General features: G+C 46.0%; 1 protein-coding gene across 2 annotated transcripts; it reads left to right on the top strand.

The window, feature by feature from the left end:
• Positions 1-1144: 1144 nt before the first annotated feature.
• On the top strand, positions 1145-17750 carry LOC120044521 (MAGUK p55 subfamily member 3-like). 2 transcript variants are annotated; one of them, XM_038989177.1, is made up of 18 exons: positions 1145-1169; positions 1424-1542; positions 3456-3533; positions 4098-4178; positions 4917-5054; positions 5280-5361; positions 6798-6883; positions 7073-7147; positions 8747-8943; positions 9782-9846; positions 11261-11281; positions 13077-13118; positions 15436-15597; positions 16143-16223; positions 16361-16454; positions 16567-16675; positions 17003-17131; positions 17571-17750. In XM_038989177.1, exons 1-18 carry the CDS (start codon positions 1145-1147, stop codon positions 17748-17750), a joined length of 1764 nt encoding a protein of 587 aa, XP_038845105.1. The 2 variants fall into 2 exon arrangements, with proteins under 2 accessions (XP_038845105.1, XP_038845104.1); XM_038989176.1 differs by having other exon boundaries at positions 4080-4178.
• Positions 17751-23070: the final 5320 nt, after the last annotated feature.

Below are 23070 nucleotides of genomic sequence, written 5' to 3'. Positions count from 1 at the left end.
CAAATTGTTTGCATAGTCAACTTACACACAGCTCTGACACACACACTTATCCCACCAGACATGCCACCAGGGGTCTTTTCATAGTCCCCAAATCCAGAACAAATTCAAGAAAACGTACAGTATTATATAGAGCCCTTATTGCATGGAACTTCCTTCCATCTCATATTGCTCAAATAAACAGCAAACCTGGTTTCAAAAAACAGATAAAGCAACACCTCACGGCACAACGCCTCTCCCCTATTTGACCTAGATAGTTGGTGTGTATGCATTGATATGTAGACTACGTGTGCCTTTTTAAAAATGTATGTAGTTCTGTCCTTGAGCTGTTCTTGTCTAATGATGTTCTGTATTATGTCGTTCTGTATAATGTTTCATGTTTTGTGTGGACCCCAGGAAGTGTAGCTGCTGCTTTTGCAACAGCTAATGGGGATCCTAATAAAATACCAAAATACCCTGGAGCCCACAGCACGGTGGACACGGTGCTGGCAGTCAATATGATGAATGGTGCCCGCATTGAGAGTGTATCACCCTACTTTACATCTATATCTTGTTCACACACACACACACACACACACACACACACACACACACACACACACACACACACACACACACACACACACACACACACACACACACACACACACACACACACACACACACACACACACACACACACACACACACACACACACACACACACACACACTGAGGTGAGGCGTTGGCTGGTTACTGCACAGGAAGTCTAATACGCAGGCTAGAACCTGTCTATAGAGGATGTACTGGCACCATTAAGAGTCTACCGCTCTCCAGATCCCAGCACATCTGTTCCAGACACACACACACACACACACACACACACACACACACACACACACACACACACACACACACACACACACACACACACACACACACACACCCACACTGAGATACACACATCATTAGAGTATGCAGTACTTTTAGGATCACCTAAAACTGCCTGCAAAGCCCTTAAACAGTTTTCACCCAGTGACATCCTCTTCAGGAAAACACAGTGTGTATGAGATCAAGAGAACTAAAGGGAGTATGTGACTTATTTTCATCAATTTTCTCTGCTTCTCTCTGCCAGACCTCACCTTTTTGCTGACCCATGAAAGAAGCCATGCCGGTCCTCTCAGCAGGCACAGGTAAGATGAAATACACCACACATGCGCCAACCTTTGTGCATCAAAATCGAATCCCAGGCTTAGTTGGCCAGGGTAGTGGGTTTGATTCCCAGGACCACTCCTATGTAAAATGTATGCATGCATGACTGAAAATCTTTTTGGATAAAAGCGTCTGCTAAATGGTATCTATCATTATATATTACATTACTCCGTCGGATCTGGAGGATGTAAACAAAGACGGATCCCAGTTCCTTCACCCTCCCTCCTCTCCACAGGCCTGCACGAGACTCTGGCCCTGCTGACGTCCCAGCTGCGTCCTGATGCCAACCACAAGGAGGACATGGTCTTCCTCAAAGATGTCTTCAGTGAAAAGAGCCTGGGCTACCTTATGAAGGTACACATAAGACTGGGTGGCAGAGGCAAAACGTTGGTTTTAGAAGTGTGGGGGACATAACTATATATATATATATATATATATATATATATATATATATATATATATATATATATATATATATATATATAAATATATATATAAATAGTACCAGTCAAAAGTTTGAACACACCTACTCATTCAAGAGTTTTTCTTTATTTGAACTGTTTTCTTGTAGAATAATATTGAGGACATCATAACTATGAAATAACACATATGGAATCATGTAGTAACCAAAAAAGTGTTAAACAAATCAAAATATATTTTACATTTGAGATTCTTCAAGGTAGCTACCATTTGCCTTGATGACAGCTTTGCACACTCTTGGTATTCTCTCAACCAGCTTCATGGGTAATGCTTTTCCAACAGTCTTGAAGGAGTTCCCACAAATGCTGAGCACTTGTTGGCTGCTTTTCCTTCACTCTGCGGTTGAACTCATCCAAAACCATCTCAATTGGGTTGAGCTTGGGTGATTGTGGAGGCCAGGTCATCTGACTCCATCACTCTCCCTATTGGTCAAATAGCCCTTACACAGCCAGGAGGTGTGTTTAGGGTGATTGTCCTGTTGGATAAAAAAATAGTCCCACTAAGCGCAAACCAGATGTGATGGCGTATCACTGCAGAATGCTGTGGTAGCCATGCTGGTTAAATGTACCTTGAATTCTAAATAAATCACTGACAGTGTCATCAACAAAGCACCCCCACACCATCACACCTCCTCCTCCATGCTTCACGGTGGGACCCACACATGCGGAGATCATCTGTTCACCTACTCTACGTCTCACTAAGGCACGACAGTTGGAACCAAAAATCTCAAATTTGGACTCATCAGACCAATGGACAGATTTCCACCGGTCTAATGTCTATTGCTCGTGTTTCTTGGCCCAAGCAAGTCTCTTCTTATTATTGGTGTCCTTTAGTAGTAGTTTCTTTGCAACAATTCGACCATGAAGGCCTGATTCACGCAGTCTCCTCTGAACAGTTGATGTTGAGATGTGTCTGTTACTTGAACTTATTCTCTGCAGCAGAGGTAACTCTGGGTCTTCCTTTCCTGTGACGGTCCTCATGAGAGCCAGATTCATCTTGATGGTTTTTGCGACTGCATTGACTGACCTTCATGTCTTAAAGTAATGATGGACTGTCGTTTCTCTTTGAATATTTGAGCTGTTCTTGCCATAATATGGACTTGGTCTTTTACCAAATAGGGCTATCGTCTGTCACAACACAACTGATTGGCTCAAACACATTAAGAAGGAAAGAAATGTTAATTGAAATGCATTCCAGGTGACTACCTCATGAAACTGGTTGAGAGAATGCCAAGAGTGTGTAAAGCTGTCATCAAGGCAAAGGGTGGCTACTTTGAAGGATCTCAAATTTAAAATATGTTTTGATTTGTTTAACACTTTTTTGGTCAGTGCATGATTCCATATGTGTTATTTCATAGTTTTGATGTCTTCACTATTATTCTACAATGTAGAAAATAGACAAAATAAAGAAAAACCCTGGAATGAGTAGGTGTGTCCAAACTTTTGACTGGTACAGTATATATATACAGTATTTATTTTATCCAGTTGGATAAACACTCGAAACAGCCTACCCGACCGCTCGGAGGCATCCGCATGGTCCCAAAGCACACCGATGCCTCTTTTTGTATCGCATTCCAATTATTAAACTAGAGGGACAAAAAGGCAAATTCAGAATTTTGGGGAGGCATGTCCTCCCCCATCCCCAGTGAAAGTTGGGCCCCTGCTGGGTGGCAATGTTGCCAATGTTAATGGAATTTACGGTACACTTATGTTGTTAAATTTGTGTATGTGTGCGTGTGTGTGTGTTTGACCTCCCTGACCTCTCCGGTGATTGGCTACATGTTGCAGATCCATGAGAAGCTGAGGCAGTACGAGCGCCAGAGTCCTACACCTGTCCTTCACAGCGCCGCCTCTTTGGCTGAGGATGTAAGTTCAACAAAGCACACGCACACAGACACACACACAAACAAGGAACACACACACACCACACACACTGCCGAAGTGTGAAGCGCCCGTCCAATAGAATCAGTCCCAGTGTGTTTGCTGAGACAGAGGAGCGGTAGATGCAGGTAGTAAAGGTATGGAGATTTATAGAGTTACAGTACGGTAATGTGTTGTGGTCTGAAAGTGCTGATTCATCTCAACACTAATGAAACTCTCTCCACATCCTGCCTCTCCTCTCTCTCCTCACGCCAGTTAAGTGGAAAAGTGCTGAGCCATAAGTCCTGGCTGCTTATTCTCCTGTGTGTGTATTTGTGTGTGCAAGCACACACTGTATATTTGCTGCTTTAGGCAACAGCCATACAACTCTACAGTATATATCTATATTTGTTGATTCTATTCTAGACTATTACTGCTAATAGTCTGCTACACTTTCAGTATATATCGGCTATATTTTTCAGTTATATCCCAAGCCCACACTGTTGGACACACAGGTTTATTCCAGGTCAGAGGTCATGGTCTGACTGACAGCTCTGTTGTGATTGGCAGGTGGCAGAGGAGCTGCAGAGTGGACCAATGAGTGTTGAGGAGAAGGAACTCCTACAGCTGTTGATGTCCCCCCATCTCAAGGTAAACAGAACACCCATACACACATAGAGACCTGGTTATGGAAGGTGGGGTGGCTATTCATGCATCCATATGTATTGGATCGCTCGATCTATGTCAATCTCTATGTACACTGAGTATTCAAAGGTGTTCCTAATATTTGGTATACTCAGAATCAATGGTGGAAAAAGTACCCAATTGTCATACTTGAGTAGAAGTAAAGATACCTTAATAGAAAATTACTCAAGTAAAAGTGAAAGTCACCTAGTAAAATTCTACTTGTAAAAGTCTAAAAGTATTTGGTTTTAAATATACTTAAGTATCAAAAGTAGTAGTATAAATCATTTCAAATTCCTTATATTAAGCAAAGCAGAAGGCCAAATGTTCTAGTGTTTTAAAAGTTACAGATAGCCAGGGGACACGCTCCAAATCAGACATAACTTACAAACGAAGCATGTGTTTAGTGAGTCCCCTAGATCAGAGGCAGTAGGGATGACCAGGGAGGTTCTCTTGATAAGTGTGTGAACGTTTACCTGTCCTGCTAAGCATTCAAACTGTAAAGAGTACTTTTGGATGTCAGGGAAAATGTATGGAGTAAAAAGTACATCATTTTCTTTATGAATGTATTAAAAGACAGATACCCCCAAAAAACTACTTAAGTAGTACTTTAAAGTATTTTTACTTAAGTACTTTACACCACTGCCCAGAATGCAGTTCTGCATTTCTAACATTAATCCTTCTCTCTCCGCTATCTCTCATCAGGCAGTTTTGTCCGTTCATGACACGGTTGCTCAGAAGAACTTTGACCCCGTGTTGCCACCGTTGCCTGACGACTTCGAGGACGAGCTGGAGGAGGAGTCAGTGAAGATCGTCAGACTGGTCAAGAACAAGGAGCCACTGGTGAGCCATTGTAACAGAGAGGATGACAGGGGGATGGGGGAAAGAGATTAAATGGTCAAGGATGAGAGGACAAGGGGTTGAGGAGATATATATGGAAGTGGGAAGTGGGACTGGTGCTGTGTTGATTGATTGATCGTTAAAGAAACAAATAAAATAAGAGAAAAGAGATGGGAAGAATGAGGATACAATCCCGGGAGGAGGAAACAATCATATCTCTGTTCCCAGGGGGCCACCATCAGACGGGATGAGACCACAGGGTCTGTGATCGTGGCCCGCATCATGAGGGGCGGAGCTGCAGACCGGAGTGGTGAGTGATTCTGTCCCTCTCTGTGTCTGGTCTTAACCCATACTGTCTGATACGTCTTGATTCATCATCCCTTTCCTCGGGAACTTGCACAGACAAGACAGGGAGTTTTCGTTGTTCTGTCAAATGAGATCTATGGACTGCTCAGATAATATTACCAGACATAATACGTCTGAAGGCAAGGCTAACCGAGACGATGTAACTTAGACAAATAATCAGAAGTCTGAACATATATGGCCTTCTATGCAGCGGTATACTGTAGCCTAAAGTATGTCAGTGGATATACATTTTATTGGTAACATCCTGTATCCAGCTACAGCTGGGAGAATCCTCCACTAATGATTCTGAGATGTTGCAGAGATTAAAGCAGCAGCATAGCGAGAGCGAGACGTTGGTAGACAGACAGACAGACGAGGATCTCTGTGGTTTTCCGGCTGTTTGAAGCTGTGTTCTGTCTTTCCCTTGAGAGCCAATCACATATCACACATTACACACTCTCTCCAACGAGCTGACCGCTGCTGTTACCATGGAAATACCATCTGCACATTGGGAGGGAGACGTGCGTGTCTTTATTATGTTTGGTGTGTGTTTAGTGTGTGTGTGTGTGGGGGGGGGTCATTAGAAAAAGGGGCATTACCGTCTGTTTGTTTCTCTGTACTGTACGGTACACTGTGTGCTTGTCTGTTTCTTCATATCATCCCTCTCTCCCTCTCTGCCCTCCCTTCCTCGCTCCCTTTCTCCCTCTCTCCCTCTGTGCCCTCCCTCCCTCTCTCCCCTTCTCCCTCTTTGCCCTCCCTCCCTCTCTCCCTCTGTCCTCTCTTCCTCTCTCCCACTCTGCCCTCTCTCCCTCTCTCCCTTTCTGTCCTCTCTTCCTCTCTCCCTCTCTGCCCTCTCTCCCTCTCTCCCTCTCTGTCCTCTCTTCCTCTCTCCCTCTCTGCCCTCTCTCCCTCCCTCCCTTTCTGTCCTCTCTTCCTCTCTCCCTTTCTGTCCTCTCTTCCTCTCTTCCTCTCTGCCCTCTCTCCCTCTCTCCCTTTCTGTCCTCTCTTCCTCTCTCCCTCTCTGAGCAGTGATGAGATTAATTGATCCTATCGCTCATCCCTCTTTGTCAGGTTTCAATGATGTGACTGCAGTAGATCATGACTGAGGAGAGTGATACCACCACTCCCAAGCCCTATTGTCCATATCTCATCCCAGTTAATAGCGGTATGATAGATATAGTACACCTGCTACTGATACAGTGCTGTGCAAGATCTCCTCGATACACGATATGGGGTGCAACCCAAACGGCACCCTAATCCCTATACAGTCCACTACTTTTGACCAGATTCTATAGGCCTTGGTCAAAAGGAGTGCACTATATAGGGAATAGGAACCCAGGCATATATCTCCACTCCAGCTCGCCTGTTGTCTCCCCTCACCACCTCCTCCCCTCCATCCAGGACTGGTCCATGTAGGAGACGAGCTACGGGAGGTCAACGGGATCTCCATCATTCACAAGAGACCTGATGAGATCAGTCAGCTTCTGGTGAGACTAGAGTAGAATACGTTATGTCTTCCTGTTATTTTAGACCACCAGCACCAACAGCACTGTTTTCCTTTGATTCATGTTGGCAATACATGCAGTATCAACTCTGTTGGGAAGATACAGGAGTTGAAATTATGTTCGAATTCTGTGAAGCTAACATCCTGCTCCTCTCTGTGTGTTGCCCTTCAGTCCCAGTCTCAGGGCTCCATCACCCTGAAGATAATCCCAGCCATTAAGGAGGAGGACCATCTGAAGGAGAGCAAGGTGAGGAACACAACACAACTGCCTGGGCACACTCAGTACAGACAAACACAGACACAGCTGCTCTGGAATGGAGGAAGGGTCAGAATACTGAACAGCCATGGTTCAAGCTCACACATACAGCAGTAGAGTCAATGGCAGACGAATTGAAACAGTTTGTGCCAACAAGCACTGAGATGTGTAGGTGTAATTTGAGACATGTTTCAGATACACTACATGACCAAAGGTATGTGGACACCTGCTCGTCGAACATCTCATTTCAAAATCATGGGCATTAATATCGAGTTGGTCCCCCTTTGCTGCTATAACAGCCTCCACACTTCTGGGAAGGCTTTCCACTAGATGTTGGAACGTTGCTGTGGGGACAAGAGCATTAGTGAGGTCGGGCACTGATTTTGGGCGATTGGGCCTGGCTTGCAGTCAGAGTTCTAATTCATTCTAAAGGTGTTTGATGAGGTTGAGGTTAGGTCTCTGTGCAGGCCAGTCAAGTTCTTCCACACCAATCTCGACAAATCATTTCTGTCATGCTTAAAGAGGAAAGGGCCTTCCCCAAACTGTTGCCACAAAGTTGGAAGTACAGAATCGTCTAGAATGTCATTGTATGCTGTAGCGTTAAGATTTCCCCAAAAACAGCCCCTCACCATTATTCCTCCTCCACCAAACTTTACAGTTGGCACTATGCATTGGGATAGGTAGTGTTCACCTGGCATCCACCAACCCCAGATTTGTCCAAAGGACTGCCAGATGGTGAAGTGTGATTCATCACTCCATAGAACTCGTTTCCACTGCTCCAGAGTCCAATGGCGGCGAGCTTTACATCACTCCAGCCGACGCTTGGCACTGCACATGGTAATCTTAAGCTTGTGTGTGGCTGCTTGGCCATGGAAACCCATTTCATGAAGCTCCAGACGAATAGTTTTGTGCTGACGTTGCTTCCAGAGGCTGTTTTGAACTCGGTAGTGAGTGTTGCAACTGAGGACAGACAATTTTTACACGCTACGTGTTTCAGCACTCGGCGGTCCCGTTCTGTGAGCTTGTGTGGTTTAGCACTTCGTGGCTGAGCCGTTTGTTGCTCCAAGACGTTTCCACTTCACAACAACAGCACTTACAATTGGCCAGGGCAGCTCTAGCACGGCAGAAATTTGACAAACTGACTTGTTGGAAAGGTGGCATCCTATGACGGTGCCACATTGAAAGTCACAGCTCTTCAGTAAGGCCATTCTACTGCCAATGTTTGTCTATAGAGATTGCATGGCTGTGTGCTTGATGTTATACATCTATCAGTACGGGGTGTGGCTAAAATAGTGAAATCCACTCATTTGAAGGGGTATCCACATATGTTAGTATATATAGTGTATGTTGTGTGCACATGTTGTTCATGCACACACACAGAAACATGCACAGATAGACTGTGATTCTGAAATCTATTTGCAAAAGCATCACTTTCCCTCTGTGTGTGTGCGTGTGTGTGTGTGTGTGTGTGTGTGTGTGTGTGTGTGTGTGTGTGTGTGTGTGTGTGTGTGTGTGTGTGTGTGTGTGTGTGTGTGTGTGTGTGTGTGTGTGTGTGTGTCTGTGTGTCTGTGTGTCTGTGTGGTCTCTCAGGTCTACATGAGGGCCCTGTTTGACTACATCCCTGCTGATGACAAGGCCACGCCCTGTCAGGAGGCGGGACTTCCCTTCAAGCGAGGTGACATCCTGCAGGTGGTAACCCAGGACGACCCCACCTGGTGGCAGGCCAAACGGGTGGGCGACAGCAACCTCCGTGCTGGACTCATTCCCTCCAAACTCTTCCAGGAGAGGTGAGCCTATAGGCAGAGAGGTCCATGGACAGGTGCTAGCTCATAGCTCAGAGAAGAGTCTAAATACAATATGAAAATGATCCGATCAAGCCTAGTGGTTGTACTGTACTGTGTCACATTATGCCTCTTATGCATGTACTGTAGGACTCTTATATTAGGTGCAGTATGTGGACTGAATTGCTTTCACAACAGCGCCGATATCGCCATAGAGCTGTCTCTATCTGTTCCATATTCATGTGCTCCACTTTCAGGGGTCAAATGTGTTTTTAAATCAAGTATCAGAGCCGCTTGGATCTTAACACATGGATCTAAATATAGGCTTGAATGGGAACGCTCCATTATGTCAGTGTCATAATCCCTCAATAGGGTGAATATGTAAACGTGTGGGGGTGCTCTGCATTGGGGGTATAAACACACCCAAGCCCCAACCCACTGCCCACTCTGTATTCTTCTTAGCTAAGCAGGGGGGAGCGATACCAGCGGCTGCAGCCTGATTGCGGACACACACACTCAAACACGCACACCGTGTTGGATTAATCATGGTGGCCGAAACACAGAGAGGGAACCTCAGCCAAGCCATGGGTTTAATTCATCTCTCATGCTAGCTTTACTCCTTTCACTGATAACACATACGAGGCAGGGGTCAGTATGTGTTATATCTCTCTGTCTCTCTCATGTTCTAATCTTCTCTTTCAATCTCTTTGCCTCCCTCCTCCACTGCCTCTCTTCCTCCCATCTCTGTTTACCTGTCTGACACTGTCATGGTCCCTCTCTTTCTCCCCCCTCCTCTCTCTCTTATTTCTTCTCCCTTTCTTTCCTCCTCTGTACATTTTCTTAGACGGCTGGCTTACCGGATAAAAATGGGCACACTTCCGAACCCTAAATCCCCTAAAAATCCGACCTGTAAGTTTCCACAAAAAGGTGCTATCTAGAACCTTAAAGGGTTCTTCGGCTGTCCCCATAGGAGAACCCTTTGAAGAACCCTTTATGGTTGCAAGAAAAACAATTTCTACAGAGGGTTCTACATGGAACCCAAAAGAGTTCTACCTGGAACCAAAAAGAGTTCTCCTATGGGGACAGCCGAAGAACTCTTTTGGAACACTTTTTTCGAAGAGTGTGCAGATATACAGAAACATGTTCGCTGTTGTAACCAATATCAAACTGAAGCTGAAGGATATCTTTTGAAGTATAACTTATTTGTCAGTGATGGTTCATGTTATTTTTCACAAGATGTAGATTTAACCACCAGATGTGTTTATGTTGACATTTAGTTACCTTTTTTGCCCGGTAATTGGCGTCCCCGGGTGTATTAGTATTGACTGCGTATTCTCTGCTGTCATGAGAGAGAGAGAGAGAGAGAGGGACAAATATTTAAAAAGTAAGAGATGGCTTTGGGAGGGGGGAGAAGAGAGGGAGGGATCACAAAGATATGAATTAATCTTTCATGTCTGGTCCATCTGGCCGGTCAGCACAAACTGTATCTCTATAGTGAGAGACAGACAACAGACTAGAACCAATTAACAGGATGAGTGTGTAACAATGTCCATTTTGTCCACTCTGGCTCTCTCCTGCTCTGTGTTGTGTGGTAATAGTATTGGGTATGTCTGAATAGAAGTGGCCAGGTGAGTGTTTAATGCGAGCGGTGGCGCTTCGTGGTCCATAATCCACAGGCGATCCGATTAGGTCTGAGCCCCAGGGAGACAACAAGAGCTTAGCAATATGTCAGCTAGCTGGGTTATACCATGGAGGCCCATGTCTCTTCTCTCTCTCTCTCTCTCTCTCTACCTCTCTACCCCTCTCTCTCTTTTCTCTCTTTTCTCTCTCTCTCTCTCTCTCTCTCTCTCTCTCTCTCTCTCTCTCTCTCTCTCTCTCTCTCTCTCTCTCTCTCTCTACCTTTCTACCCCTCTCTCTCTCTCTCTCTCTCTCTCTCGCTCTCTTTCTCTCTCTCTCTCTCTCTCTTTCCCTCTCTCTTTGATTAATTCCCATGCCCCTAGTGAAGCTCCTGAGGTTGCCTTTTTAATGTGGGTCAGGGGCTCGACCCCTCGATGACGTCATAGAACAGAGACTGAGACTGAGACAGTTTGTGCGTTTTAAAATCTATAATTCCCATCTCTCTCTCTCTCTCGCTCGTTTTTCTCTCATTCTCCAACGACTCGCCTGCTAGAAAAAAAGTATATTTTAGAGTTTGTGAATATCAGACAAAGAATTGAGAGAGGAGATAACACCAATACCCCATCCCATTGCCCGTTGGGGTTTTTTGTGTAACTGTTTGTCAAAGATTTCTCATCATCCTCCTTTCCCTCACTGCTTACCTCAGATGACCAGGGATGTGACAAAGGTGGGTATACTGGTACATGCCTGCAATCCTCTCTCTCTGTCTCTCTCTCTCTTTCAGTCTCTCTCCCTCACTCACACATAACCATGATCAGGGAATGAGGGCAGTGTGCCAGTAGTTTCATTGTCACTGTCAGTGATTAGACAGGACAATACTCCACATGGACATACTAGTAACCATCCACAATTATGCATAATCAGATACATGGACATGTGGTGACAGTTTATTACTCTTATATTTCTCATGACTTCCATTTGACTATTTGCGTTCCGTGTTTTGAAACTCCTTGGTATGACTATGAGAGGACGGTTACTGTCTGCTGGCAGGCTCCTACTAGAAGGTATATTAGTAGAGGCATCAAAGCTCTCAGCCGTCTCTCTTTCTTTTGGTGTGTGTGTGTGTGTGTGTGTGTGTGTGTGTGTGTGTGTGTGTGTGTGTGTGTGTGTGTGTGTGTGTGTGTGTGTGTGTGTGTGTGTGTGTGTGTGTGTGTGTGTGTGTGCGTGTGCTGCGGGGGTGGATGAGACCCCATGGGTCCTGTACTGCTCTGCTTCCAGCTGAAATCCTCCCCCACTGTAGGCAGCCTACGAGACCAGAATAGAGATTCACCGCGATTGCAGTGTGTGTGTGTGTGTGTGTGTGTGTGTGTGTGTGTGTGTGTGTGTGTGTGTGTGTGTGTGTGTGTGTGTGTGTGTGTGTGTTCGTGTGTGTGAGTTCGTGTGTGTGAGTTCGTGCGTGCGTTCTAATAACGGACTGGACACACTACAAAAAATCGAACTTTCCAAGATTTTTTTTGCATTTGAACTCGTTGTTCTGGTGAAATGTTCTGGTGTGCTCCCCAACCTTCATACGGTACTCACTTTCTAAGTCGTGGACCAGCTCCCACCGTACCTTATAAGAATATTACATAAAGCATATTATGGCTATGCTTAAAGAGCCCGTATTTTGAGAGCCCGTACCTTATTGTATGTGTGTGATGATAAGGTAGGCCTGCAGACTGGAAAGCACAGCCAATCACTTAAAGATAGCAGTGACCCATCCTCTCCATCATCATCAGCTTCTACTCTTTTGTTCTCTCTTTCGTTCTACTCTGTGACTCATCTTGTTCTGTCTACTGCAGTTTGCTATCCTCTTCGTCTCCTCTACTGTGTCTTGGCTACCTGTTCTTTTCCTTGCAGAGGATTTCTCTTCCTCCCTCTCCCTTTTCTGCCGTCGTCTTTTGTACTTGCACCGTTTTTCTGTGTCACCTATTTTCTAATCAGTATCTCTGAGTTGTGAATCTGCCATTGTCAGCACTTTTGTTGTATATCCAGAGTTTCAGAGACATCAGACATTGAAACTAGTTTTTTTGCTGAGTTAAATATTGAATTCAGCAGTTATAGAGTTGTGAATTGCACAGGTTTTTGTATCCTAGCTACCATAGCTTTGTGAACTGTCCATTTCACAAAGCCATGTGTGTGGGCCAGGGAGACCGGGTTCCCTTTTCCAGTCGACTGCCTCCAGAAGTACTCGGTGTGTCTGTGTGGTGTCTGTCAAACCTCCCCCATCATGGCTGCCACAGTGGCTGCGGGCTCCGGCTGAGGGCCTGTCCTGCTGAAACCTTCCTGTCCTGACCTGCTGGCTTAGGGACCTACCCTGCGCCCACCCCTCTGCCCGCCTGCCTGACCCTGCCTGTCCTGCTTCGGAGCCCGCAGCCCCCCCACCTCTGTACCCCCCCTCCCCACCCCTCTGATCCTTCCTTCAGGTTACTTACCCTCCGCTCACCCCTGCCCCCCTCTTCTCCCTGCTTGCCTCCCTACAGAGGACTGTGATTGTGAGGGCTATTTCAATGGACAGTACATAGGTGAGAGCCTGCACGTCTTCCTCCTTCTGCCGCCTTTACCTCTTTTGCTGTCTGATGTGTCTGTGTCCGCCAGGACCTTGCTGTGTGCTGCTGGCTAACTGAAATGCCGCTTTGGGTTGGGGAATGTACGGATGTCCTGAGGGTGGGACTGGCTGGAGTGTCCGTGTGGGAAGTGATGGAGAAGGGAGGAGAGAGGTGAAGAGAAAGGCGGCGGGGAGAGACACTGCTGAGAGGAGACGGAACTGATCCCAGTTCATTTGATAGGGAAGACTAGTATTGAAGGAGAGAGTGTGCGCTCCAGCACCAGTCTTTCCAGCTTAATATGAAAGAGGGAGGGCGAAAGAGGGGAGTTTAGTCTCTCACTCCTTCAGGTGTCGATAACAAATCGGTCTCGTTGCCTAATTAGTGTAATGAGAAAAGTGCTTAAGAGGGTGTGATAGAGAGCGAGTACCAGACTTGAAACAGTTTTATCCCCAGTAGATATTGACACATGCTATGCGTCTCTGTCAGAGTATTAACACGTCTTAGGATCAGTATCAGTTCCCCAGACACCAGAGTAGCAATCATTTCAGGGCATTCAAAAATGTTACTACTTGCTAATGAGTGTTATCAATTGGATTTAACCCTCAAGCTACCGACCGTGGTAAATACAGTTTGCATCCAGACTGAAATTGCATTGGCACGACAATATAACACTTTTCCCGGAATCCTCAGCCCCCTGCTGCCCTCCCACTGGCCTCCCCTCCTTCCACTGTCCTCCCCTTGCCTCCTTCACCCCTACATGACCTTGAGGCCTCACCCCATACCCCAGAAACTGTTGGAATGAAAAGCAGAGCACACGGAGGGATCTGAACACGGCTGACAGTCAAACACTGCCCTCCCATGGCAATAAGACCAACTGCATTATTCTACGTGATTGTTTACCTTCGTAATGACACAGAATACTGACATCAACCAATCAGGTTACTCCTTATATATGGAGATTAGACTCAGCACCCTTGCCCTGCCCCAAACTAAGCCGTGTTTGGATCCTCCTGAGACTCCCCTCTTGCCTCTGCCTCTGCTGCTATGGCTGGTGCACCCCTCCTACCCTCACCCCCCACGAGGGTCCTGCTGCGTTGGATGCATTGCACACTCAACCAACCAGACACGTTTTGCTGCTTGTTTCACCCTGTGTGGAGACTGAGGCGCGAGGCTGGGTTGTGTGATGCTCTAATGCCAGTTATAGTCTCTCCTAAGTGTAAAGCAGTGGCGCCCTCCTGTGGCCAGGTGTTTTCCTGGGAATTTTATTCAGGTACTGTTACCGGCTTGTTCCCTCAGGTATTCCCACTGTCCGCGGGCAGGGGGGGATGGGCACCCATGGGCCTGGAGACACTGTATGTGCGTGTCTACGTGTGCCCGTGCGTGTGTGTGCGTGTGTGTCACTAACACTGCACTGTGGTCTCCAGAGTCAGGCTGCCCTATCCCTCCTGGTCCACTCCTGTAGCCCTCTGTCAAGCAGCATGTCTCTGTTGTACTGTATACTCGTACATGTGTTACAAACCAGACCATTGTCCTTCCAATTCTATCAAGGCCAATTGATCTTTTATCCTTCCTGTAGTATTACTAGTTGTCCGTCGAGTGAAGCCAAGTCTCCCATAAGAAGAGAAAGGAGAGGCATGAGCTTGATATTGATAGCAGAAGTGTGTTCGCTTCACTCTCAGTCCCAGAGCTTATTTCTCACTGTCAACGTGGAGCTGACAAACCCCCTTTGTCAGATATCAGCTGCATGTGACTGATACGTGTTGGACACACGCTTGTAAATGAGCAGATTCAGTCGATATCTCACAATGCCGCTGGCAGCCCATTTACCTTAGAGATAAGCACGGGTCGGGCTGTCAGACCTGTAGTATCACTCACTGGTTAATGACGAATCCCAGTTTATCACTAGTATGTGAATGGTCACACGGTTCACTGGGGTTTTAATGCATGATTATCAAGGGTTGCACATTCTTTGTTAATTCGATAACCAACACCGAATAATCCAACAAAGAATAATGTTATGGTTATGTTGGGGTTTGATTTGCATGATGTCCTGATATGATGTCCTGATATGACGCGTTCAAAATGTTTGTCAGCAACACTAATTGCCGAGTGAGAACAACTGCAAGCGCTATCTAACATGCCTTAGAGAATACGGTTGTAATTATGTAGAAAGAGCATGTGTTAGACAGTGTATCAAACCACTTAAGTGGATGATCATATCTGACATTTTGACCCTTTGCCTCCCTGCCTCACCTTGCTCTCCCTGCCCCTCCCACCTGCCTGTCCTGCGCAGCGGGTCTGAGGAGGAGTTTCCGTCTGAGCCGGAAGGACCGGTCAGGATCCCTCGGAGGAGGGGCCAGCCGCGACCCCACCGATCCAGACTTTGCCACCTACGAGGAGGTGACTCGCTACCAGCACCGGCCCAACGAGAGACCCCGCCTGGTGGTTCTGATTGGTAAGACAGCAGCTTCAGGATGTCTATGGCAGTGTGGTCATTCTACTTTGACGATACTGCCCTCTAGTGGCCAATACTACAAACAGCAACTTCCTCTAGTTGTGTGGAAGCCTTATGAGAACCAGACCAATCTCCCGATAGCACATATTCTCTTTCATTTTAAGCAGTCAGTCTGCTTGACCAAGCTAGTTGTGTGGGCCTGTGACGTCTTATCTACAGTACCTAATGCTATTTATATTTTTGATAAGTTAATTCATCAAACTGCACAACAAATGGCACATCCTGTAACTAATCAGTGGACTTAACTTGATGTTGATGCAGATTTTTTTCAGCAAATATAGATTATTTGTCCCTGATAGTTATGTTTAAATAACTCTATGTCACTTCCTGTCTCTACCCTCTCTCTCTTTCTCTTTTTCTGTCTCTCTCTCTCTCCCTTTCTTTCTTTCGCTCTCATTCTCTCTCTCTCCCTTTCTTTCTTTCACTCTCATTCTCTCTCGCTCTCTCTCTCTCTCTCACTCACTCTCACTATCACTCGCACAAAGGCTCCCTGGGAGCTCGTATCAATGAGCTGAAACAGAAGGTGATAGCAGAGAACTCACATCGCTATGCTGTGGCCGTACCGCGTGAGTTACACCTTCTAAACCTCACCCTCTTCTTTCTACACTGACGGCGACACCCTCTGACACCCTAGTAAAGAACTGCTACACCAGTAAAACCATCGCAGCTTTCCCGATATTCCCCCTATCACTTGTGTCTCCAGATACCACCAGGCCCAAGAAGCCTCATGAGAAGGAGGGGGTGGAGTACCACTTTGTCACCAAACAGGCGTTTGACGCAGACGCTCTGAGCAACAAGTGAGTTCTCTTTGATACCATATGGCTGATCTGTGGAGCCATACTGTCCGTCTCTGTAGTACTCTGCCTTTTTTTGTCTGTTTCGTGCTTAAGTTGTGTCCTGTGTGTCCAGGTTCATCGAGCATGGGGAGTACAAGGAGAACCAGTATGGTACCAGTATAGAGGCCATCCGCTCTGTACAGGCCAAGAATAAGATGTGCCTAGTGGACGTGCAGCCAGAGGTAGGGCCAAAGCACATCCTCTACAGTGATGCATTTCCCATTCTGTCATAATGCACTGTACAATATAACCACGGCTATCACATGCAGTCTGTGTCACACCCTATTCTATGACGGCCCCTGACGTTTCTCCTGTGTTCTCTTGGTGAGAGTACTTTCTGTTTCAGTCCGGCAGGCTGCCATATTATCTTGTCCCGGTTATCCGACGCATCTCTGACATCTCAAGAGGACATTTCTCTGATAGTATCTGTTCTCTAAACCCTGTGCACTCTGTGTGACAACCAACGCAGACTGTGTGATATCGTGTCTGACTGTGTCCTGGCCCCTCAGGCTTTGAAGACGCTGCGGACATCTGAGTTCAAGCCCTATGTCATCTTCGTCAAGCCACGCGTCCCGGAGAGCAGACGCCGTCGTAGTGCTGCTACCTCACCAGCAGGGGGAGATCATGGGCGAGTGACGGTGAGACCTGCTGAGTCTGAAATGTGCTCATATGAATGTATCAATGAGTTATTTCACCTTTTTTTCTGTTACTCAATCTTCTTTTTTGGGTGGCATGCTTTCTCCTTTCCTATTTTCTCCTCTCCTAAATCTGATATCACCTTTATATCCTTACTCACTCTTATGCTTCTTCCTCATTTTCATGTCTGTCTGTCTGATTCTCCTGTCTCTGTCTGTCTGTCTGTCTGTCTGTCTGTCTGTCTGTCTGTCTGTCTGTCTGTCTGTCTGTCTGTGTCTGTGTCTGTGTCTGTGTCTGTCTGTCTGTCTGTCTGTCTGTCTGTCTGTCTGTCTGTCTGTCTGTCTGTCTGTCTGTCTGTCTGTGTCTGTGTCTGTCTGTGTCTGTGTCTGTCTGTGTCCGTTTCTCCGTGTGTGTTTCTCCGTGTGTGTGTGTCCGTTTCAGGATGAGGACCTGCAGGAAATGCGTCAGTCAGCCCAGCAGATGGACCAGCAGTACGGACACCTGGTCGACCGGGTCCTAATAAAGGAGGACTCAGCCAGCGCCTGCACAGAACTCCGAGGCATTCTGGAGCGGCTGGAGCGTGAGACCTTCTGGGTGCCCCTCTGCTGGGTGCGAACCTAACCCCCCTTTCCCCAACCACCACCCTCCAGAGGGGGGATCACAGCCCCCAGCCCTTCCTCCAGCAGGACCCCTACCCTACCCCCTCATCCCTTTCCTAATCTCCTGGATCCCTTCCCCTTGGCTCCATGGGCCAGCCTGTGGGGTGTGGAGGATACTGCCCCAAAACCTGATACCTGATGCTGGGCCAGCCACACACTGGCACTATGGGAGAATGGCATGCGGCAAAACCCTTTGGAACATTTCTGTGTTTGGGATGTTCAGAGGGAAAGACTGTTGTCCTGGCTACCCCCCCCCCCCCCCCCCCCCCACACACACACACACACACACACACACCCCCGCCCCACCCACACACACACGTACAGTACATGCAATCCATTGTTCAAATTCAGGTTTTTCAGATATTTCTTTAAGTTTTTTTTGTATTATTTATGTCACTCAGCCAGTCAATCAGTCAGCCAGTCAGAGAGACAGACATCTTTATTGTGGCTCCATGTGGAGTGTCATCTGTAGCTTCTTTTGGCCCGCAGTGTCTAGTACTTGAGTTTCCCCCCTTAATATAATAATATATGCCATTTAACACACATTTTTAACCCAAAGCGACTTCAAGTCAAAAAATGTATACAGGAATCCTGCAGGAAATCCAACACAATTCCTTCAGAAAGACAACATGACTGTTTTGTAAGGTTTCCTCGCTTCGTGTTTCCTCGCCTATGTCCGTTGCTCGTTGATACAATGCATTCTGAGTGAGGCCTGGCCATTGTTATTATAATGTTATTGAAATGTTATCCAAAAGCCAATCCACCTGCTTCCATTATACCTGGAGAATGAGTATAAATACATACATAGTATTATTAACCAACACACTCTGTAAATAGTACAGTAGGATAGATGTAATGGTACAGAAATATGGAATGTGAAATAGAATATTATTTCATAATGCTTTTTTTGGATCAATTATTTTATGACTTGGATGTGTTTTAAGGAAGTGCACGACAGTTGAATTATTTAGTCGCAGATGTAAATATTGCACATGCAAATCCTACCGTGCCAACGAACGATCTCATAGCACTTCAATGCAACCTGTTGAACTTCGACCCTAAGTGTCTAATCCTGTCTAATCTGCAGTAGGTGTGAATTACTTCAGTTCTGAGACTCTGGATGTGTGGATGTCATGTACACACACAAGTGCACTAAAACATGCTATGCTCCTTTTTGTGTACATAGGAATGCCCTTTGTATAGCTGACATCAGACACGTTTAAGATGCAGGTGCAGTGTGGGTAATAGGGTTTTGGGGAGGGGGTGTTCTATGGTCCATCTTGATAATCAGGGTCCTTGTTAAATTGTTCTGTATGAGTATTTATCTACAGGTGAGGACTCTGGGATTAGTGGGATATGGACTCATCCAAGTGTGATTGTGGGTTGGCCTGCTCCAAGTGTGATTGTGGGTTGGCCTGCTCCAAGTGTGATTGTGGGTTGGCCTGCTCCAAGTGTGATTGTGGGTTGGCCTGCTCCAAGTGTGATTGTGGGTTGGCCTGCTCCAAGTGTGATTGTGGGTTGGCCTGCTCCAAGTGTGATTGTGGGTTGGCCTGCTCCAAGTGTGATTGTGGGTTGGCCTGCTCCAAGTGTGATTGTGGGTTCAAGCCGTCATTATAAATACACACAGATGTGACGTGTTTCTGTTACGTTACCTTGGTGTTTACAGAAACAACGTTAAAAGCCATTTCAAGGTTACAAGGTAATACACAAGAGAGAAACGATGACTCGCGCTAGTCCAACTCTTGTTACTTGACTGAAGCAGTCAGAAAGGTTTTGTGAAACTCCGCCTGTTCTCAGTCTGTATATTGGCTCTGTCGCTCGGGGCTACTGGTGATCTTGGAGTAGAGGCATCAAAGCTCTGTGCTCTTTCTTTGTGTGTGGGTGTGGGTGGTTCCGTGCGTATGTGTGTGTGTGTGTGTGCGTGCGTGGACTTCAAGTCTTGTTTCATTGTGGAGAACTGATCAACTATCAACAGGTACTTCCAGATCCTCCTTTCCACCAATTCTAACCCTGTTCTCTTTTTAACATGCAACGTGTTCTTAATCTTTTACTGTGCTACGTAAACCAAGAAACCCCGAATGTTGACTTTGTAATGTGACATGTATAAAGTGCCATAGTAAAACCAGATGAACCAAGTGCTACGTCGTGTACGTTTTGTTATCGTCAAATCCTACCCGTTTTGAGTTGGACTCAATTGTTATTTTGAGTTGGGTTAGGGTTCTAACCGTACCCCCGATGTGTCAGATGTGTTGCATATTAGTTGTACAAACCTGAGTGTGAATCAGCCCACATGTTGAACTGAGAGACCAGAGATGAGAGACCAGTAGCAGCAGACGTTTGGGAGTGCTGACATGCATTCTGCATTTTAAACCATATTTATTACATATTTCCATTGGACACAGGAGTTGAAAATAAATGAAGTCACCGCATCATGGGAGGACGGAAATCAAGAAACGAGTCCTAAGGACCATGTATGTGTAAAACCTGGAGCTAATATCCATGTCACTGGTTCTTCTGACCACGAACCAGTCCATGAATTCAGTGTGAAAACTGGGCAAAATGGGGGGTACGGTTTAGATGGCATGTCCCAGCATCAGTCCTTATACGGGGCCCTGAATCCTCCAAAGATGATCGGTGCCTTTCTTGTCTTGTTCCAGGAGGATCCAAAAAGTTGGAGACTCTCAAGACAAAAACAACTAAGATGACGATTGGTGCAACGTGGGAGTAGAGACAGAAGATTGACAACACCCAGAATTCTAAAGTGGCCACCTCAGAAGACTCCTTTCAGGAGAGCCAATCCCATCCCCATACAGTCGTTACCAAGGAAATGACCTCAGATAGCACATATGCACACTTACACACACATAAACAGACAGTATATCATACGCCACAAACATGCACGTACACCACAAACATACAGTGTATACAAATATGCTCAAAAATCACATCTGTTTCATCAGCATCTTATCAATGTCAATGTCTTGGACAAATCTTCATGTTACTTCAAGTTTTACTCCTGTCCACTGACAGAGTATTGATGCATACTACAATATGAATGTGGTTGTGTGTTACTGGCTTGTGGTTATGAGTTTAAAAAAAAGCTGAATTCTGTGATTATATTCTTTGTAAAAATAAATAAATGCTAATTTCTGTAATTATATTCTTTCTATAATAACTCAGACCATGGTTAGGTTTTGATAGTGTGTAATTTGCTAGAATGTACTGCATGTGTGTATGGTCAAAAGCTATGGGAAAAGTATGACTTTGTTAATGCATTGAATGTGTGTAGAAGTCACATAAACTCAGCAAATAAAGAAACGTCCCTTTTTCAGGACCATGTCTTTCAAAGATAATTCGTAAAAATCCAAATAACTTCACAGATCTTCATTGTAAAGGGTTTAAACACTGCTTTACAGACGGTAGGCAATTAAGGTCACAGTTATGAAAACTTAGGACACTAAAGAGGCCTTTCTACTGACTCTGAAAAACACCAAAAGAAAGATGTGGCCAGGGCAATAAATTGCAATGTCCGTACTGTGAGACGCCTGAGACAGCACTACAGGGAGACAGGACGGACAGCTGATCGTCCTCGCAGTGGCAGACCACGTGTAACAACACCTGCACAGGATCGGGACATCCAAACATCACACCTGCGGGACAAGTACAGGATGGCAACAACAATTGCCCGAGTTACACCAGGAATGCACAATCCCTCCATCAGTGCTCAGACTGTCCGCAATATGCTGAGAGAGGCTGGACTGAGGGCTTGTAGGCCTGTTGTAAGGCAGGTCCTCACCAGACATCACCGGTAACAATGTTGCCTATGGGCACAAACCCACCGTCGCTGGACCAGACAGGACCGACAAAAAGTGCTCTTCAATGACGAGTTGCGGTTTTGTCTCACCAGGGGTGATGATCGGATTCGCGTTTATCATCAAAGTACACCGAGGCCTGTACTCTGGAGCAGGATTGATTTGGAGGTGGAGGGTCCGTCATGGTCTGGGGCGGTGTGTCACAGCATCATCGGACTGAGCTTGTTGTCATTGTGGGCAATCTCAATGCTGTGCGTTACAGGGAAGACATCCTCCTCCCTCATGTGGTACCCTTGCAGGCTCATCCTGACATGAGGGCTTGTGGGCCTGACAATGCCACCAGCCATACTGCTCGTTCTGTGCGTGATTTCCTGCAAGACAGGAATGTCAATGTTCTGCCATGGCCAGCGAAGAGCCCGGATCACAATCCCATTGAGCACGTCTGGGACCTGTTGGATCGGAGGGTGAAGGCTAGGGCCATTCCCCCCAAAAATGTCTGAAAACTTGCAGGTGCCTTGGTGGAAGAGTGGGGTAACATCTCACAGCAAGAACTGGCAAATCTGGTGCAGTCCATGAGGAGGAGATGCACTGCAGTACTTAATGCAGCTGGTGGCCACGCCAGATACTGACTGTTACTTTTGATTTTGACCCCCCCCCCCCCCCCCCCCCTTTGTTCAGGGACACATTATTCCATTTCTGTTAGTCACATGTCTGTGGAACTTGTTCAGTTTATGTCTCAGTTGTTGAATCTTATGTTCATTCAAATATTTACACATGTTAAGTTTGCTGAAAATAAACGCAGTTGACAGTGAAAGGACGTTTATTTTTTTGCTGAGTTTATAACACATACTCAATTCCAGTAACAAAATATTAGTCCGATTTTTTTCCACAAGGGTGGATAACCTTACTGATTGACAAAGAACAACACATGTTTCATAGCCAGGAAGAATGAGACATCTGAACACCAATATGGGCGGGACCTATCATGTTGCGTCAACCACTGATTGATTGGTCCAAAGCAGTTCTTAAGCTTTTTCACCTCGGGACCCAAATTAGAAATTGACAGTCCTGCCGTGACCCAATTGTCCTCCAACTACCCAAATTAAGAATAAATAGTGTGTGACTGTAGATGTATTCTCATAACTCGCGACCCACCTCTCACATGCCCACTTTGGGTTACCGAACTTGGTCTAAAATAAATCCATTTGACAAGAGCATGGAGCTTTCATTCTGTTATTATTCATGTGTCAGTGATAGACAACACACTGTCCCGCCCATCGCAGGGTTCAAAGCCTCACATCCAAACCAGAGGTACAGTACGAAAGTCTATGTGCAAATTCCAACTTTTTGCACAAAACTCCACTTAGCATCAATGCTGTCATGATCACGTGAAAGTTGGAGATGTGCACCAGCACCAGTTTCTAGTCAGGACTATTTCTGTGGTCATTTAGCGCCATCTGGTGGTTATGT

This window comes from Salvelinus namaycush, chromosome 3, assembly GCF_016432855.1.
Source record: "Salvelinus namaycush isolate Seneca chromosome 3, SaNama_1.0, whole genome shotgun sequence".
NCBI lineage: Eukaryota > Metazoa > Chordata > Actinopteri > Salmoniformes > Salmonidae > Salvelinus > Salvelinus namaycush.
This window is presented reverse-complemented; position numbering and strand designations above follow the sequence as displayed.

Coding starts and splice junctions, on each gene's coding strand:
- LOC120044521 (XM_038989176.1), top strand. CDS start 1,145: ATGCCGGTCCTCTCAGCAGGCACAG. Junction 1,543..3,455: donor GCCTGGGCTACCTTATGAAG/GTACACATAAGA, acceptor TACATGTTGCAG/ATCCATGAGAAGCTGAGGCA. Junction 9,847..11,260: donor ATCCCCTAAAAATCCGACCT/GTAAGTTTCCAC, acceptor TGCTTACCTCAG/ATGACCAGGGATGTGACAAA.